General features: G+C 39.5%; 2 protein-coding genes across 3 annotated transcripts; both read right to left on the bottom strand.

The window, feature by feature from the left end:
- Window positions 1-8,649, bottom strand: LOC139630499 (glucoside xylosyltransferase 1-like). Of its 2 annotated transcripts, XM_071494023.1 has the most exons (8): window positions 7,692-8,649; window positions 7,038-7,130; window positions 6,025-6,208; window positions 5,742-5,873; window positions 5,397-5,648; window positions 4,563-4,686; window positions 4,182-4,354; window positions 1-1,522 (listed from the first exon to the last, which is right to left on the bottom strand). In XM_071494023.1, the coding sequence occupies exons 1-8, from the start codon at window positions 7,907-7,909 to the stop codon at window positions 1,358-1,360; spliced, it is 1,341 nt and encodes a 446-aa protein (XP_071350124.1). In that variant the 5' UTR covers window positions 7,910-8,649; the 3' UTR covers window positions 1-1,357. The 2 variants fall into 2 exon arrangements, with proteins under 2 accessions (XP_071350124.1, XP_071350133.1); XM_071494032.1 differs by lacking the exon at window positions 7,038-7,130 and having other exon boundaries at window positions 7,692-8,640.
- A 526-nt stretch (window positions 8,650-9,175) lies between these two features.
- On the bottom strand, window positions 9,176-13,450 carry LOC139630542 (YY1-associated factor 2-like). The gene is made up of 4 exons (XM_071494104.1): window positions 13,292-13,450; window positions 12,855-12,980; window positions 10,254-10,406; window positions 9,176-10,128 (listed from the first exon to the last, which is right to left on the bottom strand). The coding sequence occupies exons 1-4, from the start codon at window positions 13,315-13,317 to the stop codon at window positions 9,888-9,890; spliced, it is 546 nt and encodes a 181-aa protein (XP_071350205.1). The 5' UTR covers window positions 13,318-13,450; the 3' UTR covers window positions 9,176-9,887.
- Between the last annotated feature and the right edge of the window lie 513 nt (window positions 13,451-13,963).

The following is a 13,963-nucleotide window of genomic DNA, read 5'->3' as shown; positions in this document are numbered from 1 at the left end:
TGAAAGTTTATAAAATATTTATTTCCCATACATGTGAATGTTTACATGTTTTCTTTTCATTCAAACAGTAAAACCACAGATTTTATATTGTTATAATCTTTGATTACATCGTTACAATCTCTAATCAATAGTGCAAATGTTTGATGAACTTGTCTTAGAGCAGATTTCATGACTCTAGGTGGCTTGATTAGAAACAAACTGCTTTCTATGACACGGTTTCAGTTATAGGAAAATGTGCTGATACTGCTCAAGTTACTGAAATGACTTAGATGTTACTACAATGCACAAAGCAAACAATGCTTTGAAAACTCCCAAACCAGAGGGTATGAAATGACAGCCTCATCTTAAACATCAAAAGTGCTTCCTGTCACAGAGGTCAAACAATAATAAATACTGATCAGATTCTGAAAGTTTAAAGTTTTCTTAATTAACACTTATTTTGTTAAAAAAAAAAAAAAAAAAAAAAAGTAGAATTACTGCCTCAGTTGTGTGCCTCAGCCCAGCAGCCAAGTTCCAGGAAACACAGCCACAATCTCACCCTCCTGAGTTATAGCACTGAAAAATGGCCAGAAGTGTTTTTTGAGGACTAAAACTGTGTTTTGTGAGGTAACAGTAACCTTGACCTTTGACCAGCAAAATTTAATCAGTTCATCCTTGACTCCTAATGAGTGTTTGTGTCAAATATGAAGTTCCCTCAAGGCGTTGCTGAGATATTGTGTTCATAAGAATGGGACAGACGGACAACCAGAAAACACAATGATTCCAGCTCTGGCTGTTGCCGGCACGGAGGCATAAAAATGGAATACATTCCTGTGCATCTAACAAGTACCTGAAAATAATGACAACCCTTTTCTATGATATACTGCATAGACAAAGACACTAATACAAAGCCTGTACAAAAAATTATATTAAAACAACTCTAATAAAATACTCTTGATAAGAATAGCGTATATAAGTACCCTGCTGTGTTTCTTCTCTCACAAAGAACTTGGACAATTGCAAAAAGTTATTGTGGGTTCTTTCTCAAAAGAAAAAAAAAAACACCCGTTTGTCTGAAATACAGTAAGTATCCTTCTTATTAGCTATGTAGTCCAAAACTCTACAGGACAAATTCCCACCATGGTGAGAAAGCATTTGTGTTGTGGTTGTGTTCATTGGACAGATATGTACCATCATTGGCTTCTCTCAAACCTAAAACCTGTTCCACAGATTACCTTCCCTTGTTTCCATAGCAATGATATGTAGTTTGTAAACAGATGATGATTCTGTGTTGACCTGAGTCCCCACAGGCTGCACAGGAGTGTCTTCATCCAGAAACATCAGATGGTATTCATGGAGTGGTGTTAAAGTAGTGACCTTATTGTCTGTTTTGTGTGATGTCCTGATGAACAGAGATGATACTCTGTTTTAACCTCTTGGTGAACAGGTGGCTGGCTCTTCCACAGTAGGTATTTGTGGTGGCCTGGAGCGATGCTTCGAGCGGGCGAAGCAGTGAGGCCTCCATGTTTTCGCTAAATGGGTACTGTGATGAAAAGGAGAAAAACAAGCAGGTATTACGTTTCTGATTTCAGAGATCTAGTAATAGTCACAAAGATTGGATTTTATTACAGAGTTTTACTGCTGTTGTACAGCTATGTTTCACTTCAATTTCAGCTCTTCTCCTGATAAGTGCTCAAGAAAAACTAAAAATGTTTTGTTTTGCTTTTAAGTCGAGCAGAAATATAAGTTTTAACACCAGTTTCCTCTTGTAACAGCCATGATGGAACAATAAAAGAACTCCATTTAAATCAGATGAATTAAGAGTCACATTTCTCACTATCAGATCAAGACAATAACACTCTGCATTTGATTCATATCTGTCTATACAGTGTGTTTGGATGATGAATATCTATCACCACAACTATACAAGAATGGGCTCAGTAGGGTGTGACAGCAGTGGTGAGAGCTGCAGCTGTAGCATTCCAGATATCGTTCATTATTGCATCCTTTTGTGTCACCAGGTAAACAAGCAAATATAAAACCTCCATCTCTTCAGCTAGTTAATATAAGCAGTCGAAGCTTTTGGTAAATAAGAACAAATCACTATTTTACAGCGTCTCATTTGACTCTAGTTTGGCCAGGCATTAGATTACTGAAAGCACACTTTCTTTATTATCATTCATATACTGCAGTAGGTAATAAAACACCATTAACAGCCTCCTATTGATTTTTATGTGGATGCTGCTGGTGCGTCGACCACACAGACATCATGATGTCTCAAACTAGCATCAGCACTAAAAATTTTACAACTCTTCTGTGGGCTTGGCTGGGTAATGGTAGTGCCCTTTATTGCAAGCTCCTCTGCTGGCTGGGAGAGACTGCCATGGGAGCCAGGCTCTTGGTGGGATGGAAATGAGAGTTTCCTCCAGAATTGCCTGCTCCAGGCTTTAGGATGCTGTCCTTGAAGGACTGAGTGGGAACAAAGTGGGAGGGGGCCTGAGGAGCTGGAGCAACAGGAAGAGTTGATAAAAGCTTCAACAAAACATAGCATAGAACAACACAGGATTAAACCCTCTTCAGTTAGCCTAGGGTCTGACCTAATGAGCTAATTGTACTACAAAGCCCCATATCTTACATTCATCTACTTTATACAAGACACATTTTATGATAACTAATGACAAAACACAGCATTCATCAACCTCCTAAAATCCTGTGCTGTCTTGTATGCTGTATGTGTGTTTGTGCTGTCGGAGAGACTGATGGAGGAGTGAGGGCCGAGTGCCCCATAATGAAGCCTGCTCGTTTACTTAATGGCTGAGAACATTGCCCGCACTGATAGTGGCCAGGCTGGGCCCTGTGGCGGTAATGGATGGAGACCAGCTAATGAAGCCTCCCTTGCTCTACCCAGTGCTGCTTGCATGTTGACCAGTGTGCTGGAATCAAAAAGAGCAGATCGAAGGCAAGCCGCCAGTGCAGCAGTGAGAGAGCTCTGCGGCTGACTTGCTTTGTCACTGATGATGGATGTGTAGTGGACTTTTAAGCTCTAAAAGCTGAAAAGCATTTCGAGTAAATCTGACAGACGTCACACTTTTTTAAAATCCAGATTCTGCCTTCTTTTTTTGCCAGTCATGCACTGGCAGTGCTGTGTTGGGTGTCATACCAACTCCAGGGTGCTACAATTCTGAAAATGTTTAGCTTCACAACCAAGAACGATTTAGTTTTCAAAATTTGAAAAGAAAAATGTACATGACCCGTTTTTACAGATTTACATCTTCAGTTGGATCGACTAGACCTGACGTGTGGAGAAACACACAAACACACTGTTGGTTTTGATCTTGTAATAAGATTTAACAATAACAAAAACACAGAATAATTCCAGCCTTATCCTTTAAGTAACCATTTGTTTTCCTTGATCTGTATCTATCACAGTGGAAAGCAGCCATATTTAATATAAAACGTGGACAGAATGAGTTTTTAAATATATTTATTTTTGTCAAATAATTCTTGGTCATGGTGACATAGAATAATTAACCACTGACCCACCAATAATAATAATCCAGAAGAATACAGACCTCTGGACAGGTTGGACATTACAATTAGTAATGTGCCCAAAGAAATGTTAGAATAAGTGCCTTAAATTATAGAATGGATCAAATCTGTAGCAAACCTCATGAATTTTAGCCTTACTGTTTACAAGATCTCAAGCAACCCATCCACTGGTCGAAACTGGGTGGGGATGATTTGTCTGGTTTGGGGGAGCTGAGACAGAATGACGGAAATGTTTAACAGCCTATTGATTAAGCAGTGGGGGATGGAAGCATCCATAAGAGAAAAGCAATGGTCTGGAGTGCCTATTGATAACATAATGACTAGTTAATGTTTCTCCAAATAGTCTGGTCTGCCTACACAACTGCCCCCTAAAGACACAGAGGTACCAGAAAGAAAGTCTATAAAAATGATCAGTCAATAGAATAAACAAAACATTTCAAACATCACTTCCCTTACATTAAGTTTTCCACTTGCCTGTGTCTAGACTACCCTTAATACAGTGTTTTGGAAGAATGAGTAGACTGACTTATATTCTTTTGCAAGACTTGGCATTTGTTAACAAATAATAGCCCTTCAGGAAATATAATTTTTTTAATGTAACTGTGGGGGCCCAAAGAAACCACAGACTTCTGGATAGTTGAGGCTTTCTCTACCTTTTGGATGGCCTCGTAGACAGCTCGAAATGCTGGCTGCTTTTCATCATGGTACACTCCCCTGTTACCATGGAGAATGAAGACACCTTCTTGTTCAGCCTCTTGACAGTTGCTGCCATAGATACAGTGATCTGGACGGTAGTTCCACTGGCAGGGGAACACATATAGGCTCTCTGTAACACAGCAAGAGGTATGGTTGGGTTGCTGAGGATTATGAATAACTAGATTTATTCACCAAGAACCTAATTAAATCAAATATTTGTTTAATTGATGGTAAATGTCGAAAACAACAACCAAAATGTCTTTAGTGAAACTTTGCTGGTGTCCTGAACTATCGTAACATTAATGATTCAAAATATTACTGTACATGGTTACACGAACCTGGGTTATGGTGAAATATGATATTAAGAAGGTCTTGGTCACCCCAGGTGATATTGAGTTTATACTTCTGCAGAAGAGGCATCAGAATTTCCTCCCACCGCAGTTCAACTGCTGTCATGTCATTCTAGGACAACAAAATACAAGCATCGTTATTTTGCATCAGAAAGCCTTAAACTTGCAATTCTGGGAGATTAATCCTTTTGTCAACACTTCACCTCAACTCCAAGAAACTGTTTTGTCTGCGAGACAAGTATGCTCATTGTGAGGCTTTAAGAAGGAATTACAAGAGTGACCTCAACTGGTCAATGTCGGTGGTACAGCTACTCCTGAGACCCCCTTTTAGTATTCTCAACAACCTCTCAAAATTTCACTCATCTCTCAATATTTCTAAATTAACAGAGTGTAGATGTTTAATATAGCTGTTTTTTAAAAAAATAAACATCATATTACTTAACATATAAGGTGTGTTCTTTTCATCAAATACCCAAGATTAACTGACAAAGCCTATCAACACTGGCGCAGCCCGCATTAAATGTTATGTTACACTTGCATCATCAACTCTGAGCCATACTTTAACCTGAAACATTCCTTTGAAGCCACAAAAAATTTCAGACCTGGAAATAATAACATTCCCATTTTTTAAGGTGTTTCACACCTGCACAGAACTATTTGCCTTCGTAAGTGAGGTCCTAACCATATTCTGTATTTGACTGGCATAGTGGCCATAATTATACACTAATATATTAAATTGGCAATATCTATTAGAAACCCTTAGGTTTACATATTGCATACAACTAAATGACAACACATAAAAAAAATCTACCTGCACATTACCTTAAAAAATTTCTCCCTGAGGCGAGTCATGTTGATGAGCATGACACCTGAGTTGATGCCCGTCTTGCCATAGTAAGGGTGACGGGCAAAACGGTTGTACCAGCCGATGCGTGGCTCCTCGTGCTCTGGAGCCATTGCAGCTAGGTGGCTTGAATTGAACTGAGAAAGCAGGGCCCAAAGGTCCTCTACTGGCCGCAGGAAAAGGATATCAGTGTCCACATACAGCAAAGAATCCACCTCCTTCAGGACCAGCTGGAAATAAGACAGAAATATTCTAAGAATATGTTACAAACTTGTAACCATTACAAATCATACTGTATGTATGGAAGATGACTCTGGACTTACTGGTAGGAAGAGCCTCTGAGAAGCACAAGGTTTGAAGAGCTTCTTCCACTCCATAGCATTATCCTTAGGAAATGTGATGGGATAGATGGTGAACTTAAACTTGGTCTGAACTGTCCTGGGCCAGGAGTCCAGCTTTAAGAAAAGATAAACACAAAGATCACAGAAGGCACTAACACAGATTCTGTCATAACAGGACTATAGCTTCAAGAAACTCAAGCAAATGGACACAGAAGTACATGAAAGTGCTTGTGCTGTTGGGGGATGACAATTGGGGGACACTTACCGCCCTTCTAAAGCTGTTATGTAGATTATCCTCAGCAAAGATGTAAAAGTGCAGAGGCTTTTTGCTGAAGAGAACAGCAGACTTCAACATGGTGAGAGTCTCCTCTAGCCTGGGGCCACAGGCCACCACAGCCAGGTGACTCCTCTCATCACTGTGTTCCTTGATTGCTGAGCCTGACCTCTCTCTAAGAGCAAGATAAAGTTAAATGATTCAGTAATTAGCCCTGGCTCTTATTTTTTACAACAGCATGAATTCAGTGACATGTGCAGGAGTGAAGAAAGTAATGAAGATATCAGCAGACTCAGCTGACAGCCCTGCAGGGTTGGAACTGCCATTAGATTTAATGAAGAGAGTAGAGAGAAGAGAGGACTATGACTCATGCTTTGTGTTGCCTCCAAGTGTTCCTTGTGAACTACTACTTTCAATTGGAACTCATAAATTTAATGGGACTACGTTGCCAATGTTCAATCACATCTCTGTATATATGTCTTAGTATGGCAACCCTTGCACAGATCAAGTGGTAGCAAGACAGAATTGACAATGCCCCAAGACCTGTATTATCAGTCTCTTTTCTAACCTTGAGATAACCCTGTAGCTACCACTCCTCCCATGATTATTATTTGTGGTATTAGAGATTATGAAGAGTCTGTCAGTGACATATTGGCAAGCGCAGTGGTGTATAAGAATATAATTCTATGACAAATATAATAGAGATTAATGGTTACGATATAATTTAAAGAAAAGTATTTTCCCCAAGAGCACAGCCTTGTACTGAAGATGGCTTTACACTTACAACTAAGTGCTGTCACTGAGTTGTCAGCTTGTTTGATTTATGAGAACAACTTGTATTTATGAGTTCAACAACTCAAGAGCAGTCACAAGGCACACTGAGATTGCAGCAATAGGCACAGTTGTTACTTTGAACTGTGAGCCTAGGAAGTAAGCGAAAGTTGAAAATTAAAATCTATGGATTATTAATAGTCACTGGTATAGATGCACAAAGTCAGTCATACCTAAGAGTAGATTCCAAAAAGCAGTTCACTCCACAAACATCAGCAGGCAGTCTCCAATACGGATTCCAGTAAGAAACTGACAGTGATTTACACCTGTCAGAATGAAAACGTGAGCTTTGCCATCCTCAAAGTTATATTAATCTCTCAGAGACATCAGACCTAGATGCCTCGGGATTAGAGCAGTCCTGAACAGCCTCCTACAGTTAGTTGCTCAACAGATGGCGGTATTTGAAATCCAGCCGAGAGCTAATGAGGCACAGAATTAGTTAGCAACGTTAATGGTTAATCAATTATCTAGATAACAGGTGGTGGCTAATAGGTTTAAAAAAAAAAGAAAAAAAGACAGCATTAACAATTATGAACACATAACGTTATAGACAGTGAGTGCAAAACAGCACACATGAAACACTAATATATATAAAACTTATCCACCATGGCTAAATTATTATTGTTAGCCTGATAGCTAACCTAAATCAGTTAACGTTGACGTTAGCCGTACTAAACAACAGACGTTTCAAAGGCAATGTTAGCCATAACTACATTATTTTTCTCCTGCCTTCTCTAATTTAGTATCAGCTGCGAGTGTAGATAGAGCTAAGCACTACTTATGTCAGTTGTGAAATGAAGTGAGGCGACAAAGCCAAGCTAAGCTACCTGTCAAGCCCTTCTTCACGGTCTCCGCGGCCTGCCAGTCCAGGGCCTTTCCTGAGAAGGTGCCCGGTGTCATGACCGCTCCTGACGGGTATCCCCTGTTCGTTTAGGTTCCACTCGTCCCTGTCCTCCAAGGTGGAGGTTAGTTGACTGAACACATACAACAGTGAACAGAAGGTGAAGACCATGCACAGGAGAAATGCGTGAAGATAGCATCGCATTTTGCGTTTCAAGTTTTGTGCTCTAATGAATCATTTTTGCTCCGGTGTACCAACAACTACCCGTCTCAAAAGTCACGTCAGGAGGTAAACCAAAGAGCACGGTTGGTGTTTACAGTTTTCCGCCCCACCCACTTGTTTTACACGTGTGTTTAGTTTGATCAGCCATCTGTCAGGACTGCATGTGTGTACAGGTAAACATCCAGATATTCACATTTGTTACCGATATACTGCAGTCAGGTAGCTACTAAGGACTGATACATAATGTATTTTACAATATGTGGCACAGGGTGTGAAGCATTATGGTGGGAGCACAACCACTCTGCCGTAAGTGACAATGGTAGGTTAGTATCCTTGACCTGCTAGTTTAAAACGAGGATTGAAGTGGTGTGAATACTGTACGCAGGATCCTCACAGTTACTGGATGCAGGCTCTCAAAAATTGTGACTAATTTAACAATATGGTTGTCATTGTAACTTTTGTATACTTTCCCCTGATAGATTTTGTTTTAATGAAGTGTAAATTCATAGCTACAGTACATTTTCAAAGATGTAGTGATGGAAGAAGTAGGCTACTCAGATCCTTTGCTTAGGCACTCATATTACAATGTGAAAAAATACCCTACCACAGGTAAAAATTCTGCATTATAGCATAAGCACAAGAGTTAGTTAATTTTTAAAAGTAAATGGTCTCTGGGTTGGAATTCTTGAATTGAATGTTGTAGCTGGATTGTTCAATCCATGTCAATGCATCATATTTTACAAACTGCTCATGTATTGTTTGTAAAATCTCAGTATGCAAAGTACCTGTCTGTCAAATAAATGGAATAAAAAAAGTACAATATATGTTAAGTGAAGTGAAGTGTTAAGTAGCATGCTGAAATACAGAGTTGTACCTGTGGTCAGTATGTGAGTAAATGTAATTAGTTACTCTCCATCACTGCTTTTAGGTCCTTTTAGACTTTAAGAGCCTTTAAGGGTTTTTCTTCCCCAACTACAAGAAGTGTAGAGAAATTAGTGAAGGGTGATAACAAAACACACATGCAGTACAGTCAAGCGTGTGCAACTTGATGTTGCAAATTGGCTAAACAAGTTAAATCCCAAGTCTGTTGCCTTGTCATGTGTCGCCTTTATGGAACATATCAGTTATGATGTGAAAATAGGTCGTTAACAAATTCAACATACAATCCATTACATGGAAACTTCTAAGAAATCCATGTGTTTTACAAACTGCTCCCGTTTATATTGAAAAAATTTAAATAAAAACATATCCAAGTATCTACATCTCATTTTATTTAACATTATTGTACAATATAAACCATTCTATAGATTAAATCATGCTCAACTCTACCAAGTGAAGGAGAAGCATACTTAGAATAACTTCGATATTTTTCCTCAAATGTTAAGACAATGAAAAAAATTATTGCATCCAATGGCATAAAATGAGAGCTGGATAAGGCCAGTAACCAACAGTGTTATGATTCACTGATAACGGCAAAGTGGAAATAATGCTAAAAAAAAAATGTTATCATGAACATAGGATGCCATTAAGTGCAAATAACGATAACAAAATTCAACGATAAACTACAATCTGAGATGACATCTTCACATTTTCTTTCATACGGCATCATTTATTCTGTGCAGCAACGACCAGCTGAGCATGACGCTGATGTAACACTGAGGTGTTCAAAGACAAGTCACCACAACACGTGGCGCAGTTCCACTGACATCCAGGGTTTAATGCTACTGTTGCTTTTTCCAGTTCATCATGGTAGGATCTGCTGTAACAGTTCTGACGTCCTGACTCCTGAATTCTTTATCATTATGGGAAGGCAGTGAAAAAATATAACCCCAAATGAATGTGAATGCTATCACACCGGCATTTATAGTATTATTTCTTTTTGTGCATTGTGTAGTTTAATCTCTGGTTGAGGCTGTTGAGAGTGCAGAAGGGTGAGTTGTGCTGACTGCGAGTGTGACGGTTAGTGAGTCTCTCCGTTGACCGACGAGCCTTCTCCGCGTGGCGAAGAGCATCTGGAGACCCCTCGTTCAGTGTTATCAGAGCTTGAGCCACTTTGACTGTGCTGATCTGCTGAGGCAGCACTTGTTGAGGTGGATGTGGGTTTGGCTTTCTCCTTAAAGTCTGTGATTATTACAGTCAAGTCTCCAACTGTGACCTCTAGATGCTGGGCGCTGCTCCTGTCTATGTTTTTTAACCTGGGCCTGGTCAAGAGAGAAACAAACAGAAGCCAGATTTGAAAACTAACTGGTGGACACTAAGTATTTGTAATATTTCAAAGATCACTGAATATGTTGAGCTATTCTGCTTAAAAAACATAATTCATTACCTCATCTTTTTATGGCTTTTCTTTTTCAGTGTTGGTTCTTTATCACTCTTGTCTTTATCTGACTTTTCTTTCCTCTCCTTTTTGGGGTGTGTAGGTGGTGCAAACTGCTGATTTACTTGCTGTGCAACCAGCTGAGAAACAGGCCGCGGTTTTCTGAAAGAGACACAAAAAAAGAGTTATTGGTCTCTAAATTTATATTTGTGTCAGTGAAACTGTGGGTAAGGTAAGCATGTGGTTTACACTGCTGAAGTGTGTAACTAAAATGACCAGGAGGAGAATCATTTACATTTTTAAAAAAATGACAAAGGATAGGTTCAAAGGTTTTCAATACCATCTTACAGTAGTAACCAGGTGCCTGTATGTTTACTGAAACAGGTTTTGCTTGCTGTACTCATTCACATGAAGAGATCAACCCTCCTAATCTGATTCCAGTGTAAGAGATGGGGGACAAAATCTACAGTCCTCTTCCTGTGTAAAAATAAATTCAATTTATCTGAAGTTAATATGAATCTTCAGCAGTCTGAATTATATCAAGATGGTATCTTCCAAAGTTATAGTCTTTCAAGTATGAAATGCCTTTTCCCTGTTTCCTCAGACAGTATTTCATTATTGATCTACTATGGAGGTACAACAGCATAAGGACTGATTGCAGTAACTCAGGCTACTGAAGCCTCATAATAACTCCAGATAAACTTTGGAATTAATTTCTGCGCAGAACTAGGATTGTGGATTTTGTCCTCTATCTCTTTAAGTGGAGTACATAAAGAAGGGATCTCTTCACGGCCAGTCTTAACAGGAGGAAGGATAGCAGCAGGCAAAACCTGCTGAACATTGAACCCTGTCTTTAAGATTATTTTAAGTCTTAACAATTTGTGAACCTCTCCATTGAACTATGGTTTAGGCAGCTGTTTAGGCACATGCAATTGAAATAAGACAGACATGGAACTGAAAGAAACACTTGAAGTCTCAAATTCAAGTTTAAACTGTTTTTGTTTGTTGTTTTAATGCATGCATGTCACAGTCCAGAAAAACCAGTATGGCATGGGTATAAATGTGCCACATAACTGTAAGCTGATGTGACTTGACTGTTACAATCTTCACGGAAAACCCAACAAATGACATTATGATACTGTAACAGTCACAGTTTCTCCCTTTTCTTCTCCTACTTTCATCATCTAGCCTTTTCAAGTTTCTTGAGTTCCTCTTTTCAAGTTACTTGCTCCTTTTCTTTCAGGAGCATTGGTGAAAAGTCAGACTGACCCCTTCATTTTTGGTAAGAGATGCTATTCCCCCCACTGTTGCTCAGTTCAGTGCATGTACTGAAGCCTATGCTGGCTCAAGACTTCTCTGCATACATAGAAAATAAAAAGTGATCAGGTATGTGCAGGTATGTGGTCTTGTGAGAAATTTACAACACAACAATGCAGTCAAACTTGGCCAGGAATTAGTATATAGAAGTATTTCATGACTCCTCTTATCAGGAGAGGCTTTCACAAACTACATTTTTTCCTCTTTTTTAAGAAAAAAAATTATTTCCTAACATGTCAAAGCAATCATCTGTCCACTAACTTTAGACAGAATTAATGCTCTATTGGCAAAACACATTTATGGGCAGATTTCCAGCCGTTAATCATTTTCAGTCACATTTCAATCACCCGTATGAGCAAGAATCACTCATATATTCCAAAAACCATTAATTTTATTCCTCTTATGTTATTCCAATTTGTGTAATCTTTACACTTTTTGTAAATTTGTAGCTCTCAGTTGCCAGTTCATTGGGTCCACCTAGCTAAAACTAATGCGGTCTAATTCAGGACACCTTCAATAAATCCTATTTTATGGAGGTTCACATGTTAGGTTTTGTTGTAACTTTTTGGAGATGTGTTGATTCAACTCCATGGCCATGCTTGAGGCTGTGGTCTGTGGTGCTGCTGAACTCAATTGCATTATATGGACGTCTTTCTAATATTTAGTCTACCCTACCCACAGTGAAATAACACCTTAGTATAATGCAATACGATTTAATAATATATCAAACAAGGCAAAAATATGGAGTTCCTACAACAACCTTCAATTTTGAGCAGACACAAAAAATAAAAAAATCTCAAAAAAGACTTTTCTCCCCAGATTGTATTTATTCAGTCAACTGTTTGGGTTTACTTTGTGATTTTTTCCCCCTCAACATTAAGTTCTAAAGTTTCAAAGCTTGTGAAAATACTGAATCCTTTATTTTTTGTAGCTCTCAGAAGTAGTAGATTTGGCTAACTCACATCCAAATTCACAGAAAAATTACCAAGGACATGGCCTCGGTTTCCTCATTTGTAGATATGGCCCTGACCAGAGACAAGTCTTCATGACGCTAAACCCGAAACTGTCAGTTTCAACAAAAACTCTACATTACGGTAACATTACTGCTGTGACAGATGGGTGTCTCTAACCCATATCCGAGACGCGAGTACTTTTTTCATGCTGTTATCACCTACGTCTCGCATTTCATGATCAAAAAGGACTTCGTGAATGCAGGCTAAGCACAGCTGAAGCTGATTAAAACAGTTTAGCGCTGCTTCATGGGTAAAAATACACATCTACACTTGTGCTTACCGCGTCGACGTCCCCTTCCTGACATCACACATCATGCACTTGAACGCCTCAGCGCTGTTCCTGAATGTGCAGACGCTACAGTCCCAGTAACCATCGTCGGAGGATGGCTTAGATTGCCGCTTTGGCCTTCAGACAAAAACAAAACAAAAACACAGTGATAGCGGCGCCTTTTCAATGACAGCAGTGATTTTTAAAGACAACCTGTTTGATAAAGGTTACCGGAAGCGACAAGAAACGACACTAAAGAGGACATTTTCGGCTCAGAAGTCAGTCACTGTGAAGGGAGCTTTCAGGTTACACAGGCAGTTTGCCCCGTATTAAACCAGCAGCCAGCCGCCATGAACACTTCAGTAAAACAGCTCCATCCATTGACCGAGCTCCCTGTTTTCAATCGGCCCAGTGGAGTCTTCATTCACAGATACTAGCGACGGGTTTACCTTGTGGGACTCTTCTTGTCTCCCATTTTTGCGAAACTCGGACTCAGTGGAGTTGAAAAGGCTCAATGTTACAGGTGAAAAAAGACGCATTTAGCTGCTACTCAGCTGTCGTGGAAACTCCTGTCGAGGGACGGACACGTGATGGAGGCTCACCCAATCACTCGTGGTGTGATCACAACAGAGGGCAGGGGCGACTGTGGCACAACCCTGGTGAAAGGGTCCCACGGAAACACACGGCACCGTGAGAGGATGAGGTGCCCTGTGTTTAATGAGGAGCGGGCGAGTAAAAAGGTTCACAAATTGTGTGTTTAAATATGCGCTGCAAAAGTAAACGCTGACTGGTGAAAGTAAAATGTGATCCGGCACAGGACAGAGTTTTCTGTTTTGGTTTTTGTTCTGTTTTGCGTTTGGAGAATTGATTCAATAGACCTGTATATTGGTACCACATGTCTGATAAGATAGCATTAACAAAGCTTATAAACCTTTTATTAATTGTTGATCAATCATTTTGTATTGCTTTACAGATTAGTTATAAGATATTAACAACAACTTTTGGGTTGCCAGGTCGTGAAAAATCTTTGTGTGTGTGTGTGTGTGTGTGTTTTAAGGTGTTTAATTCATTAGAGAGACCTCTTCAATGAACTGTTTGATCACTTCCTCTGGAAAAGGACA

The sequence above is a fragment of the Trachinotus anak genome, unplaced genomic scaffold, assembly GCF_046630095.1.
Source record: "Trachinotus anak isolate AG129_WGS33_773 ecotype Australia unplaced genomic scaffold, CSIRO_AGI_Tana_v1 ptg000002l, whole genome shotgun sequence".
Classification (NCBI taxonomy): domain Eukaryota; kingdom Metazoa; phylum Chordata; class Actinopteri; order Carangiformes; family Carangidae; genus Trachinotus; species Trachinotus anak.
This window is presented reverse-complemented; position numbering and strand designations above follow the sequence as displayed.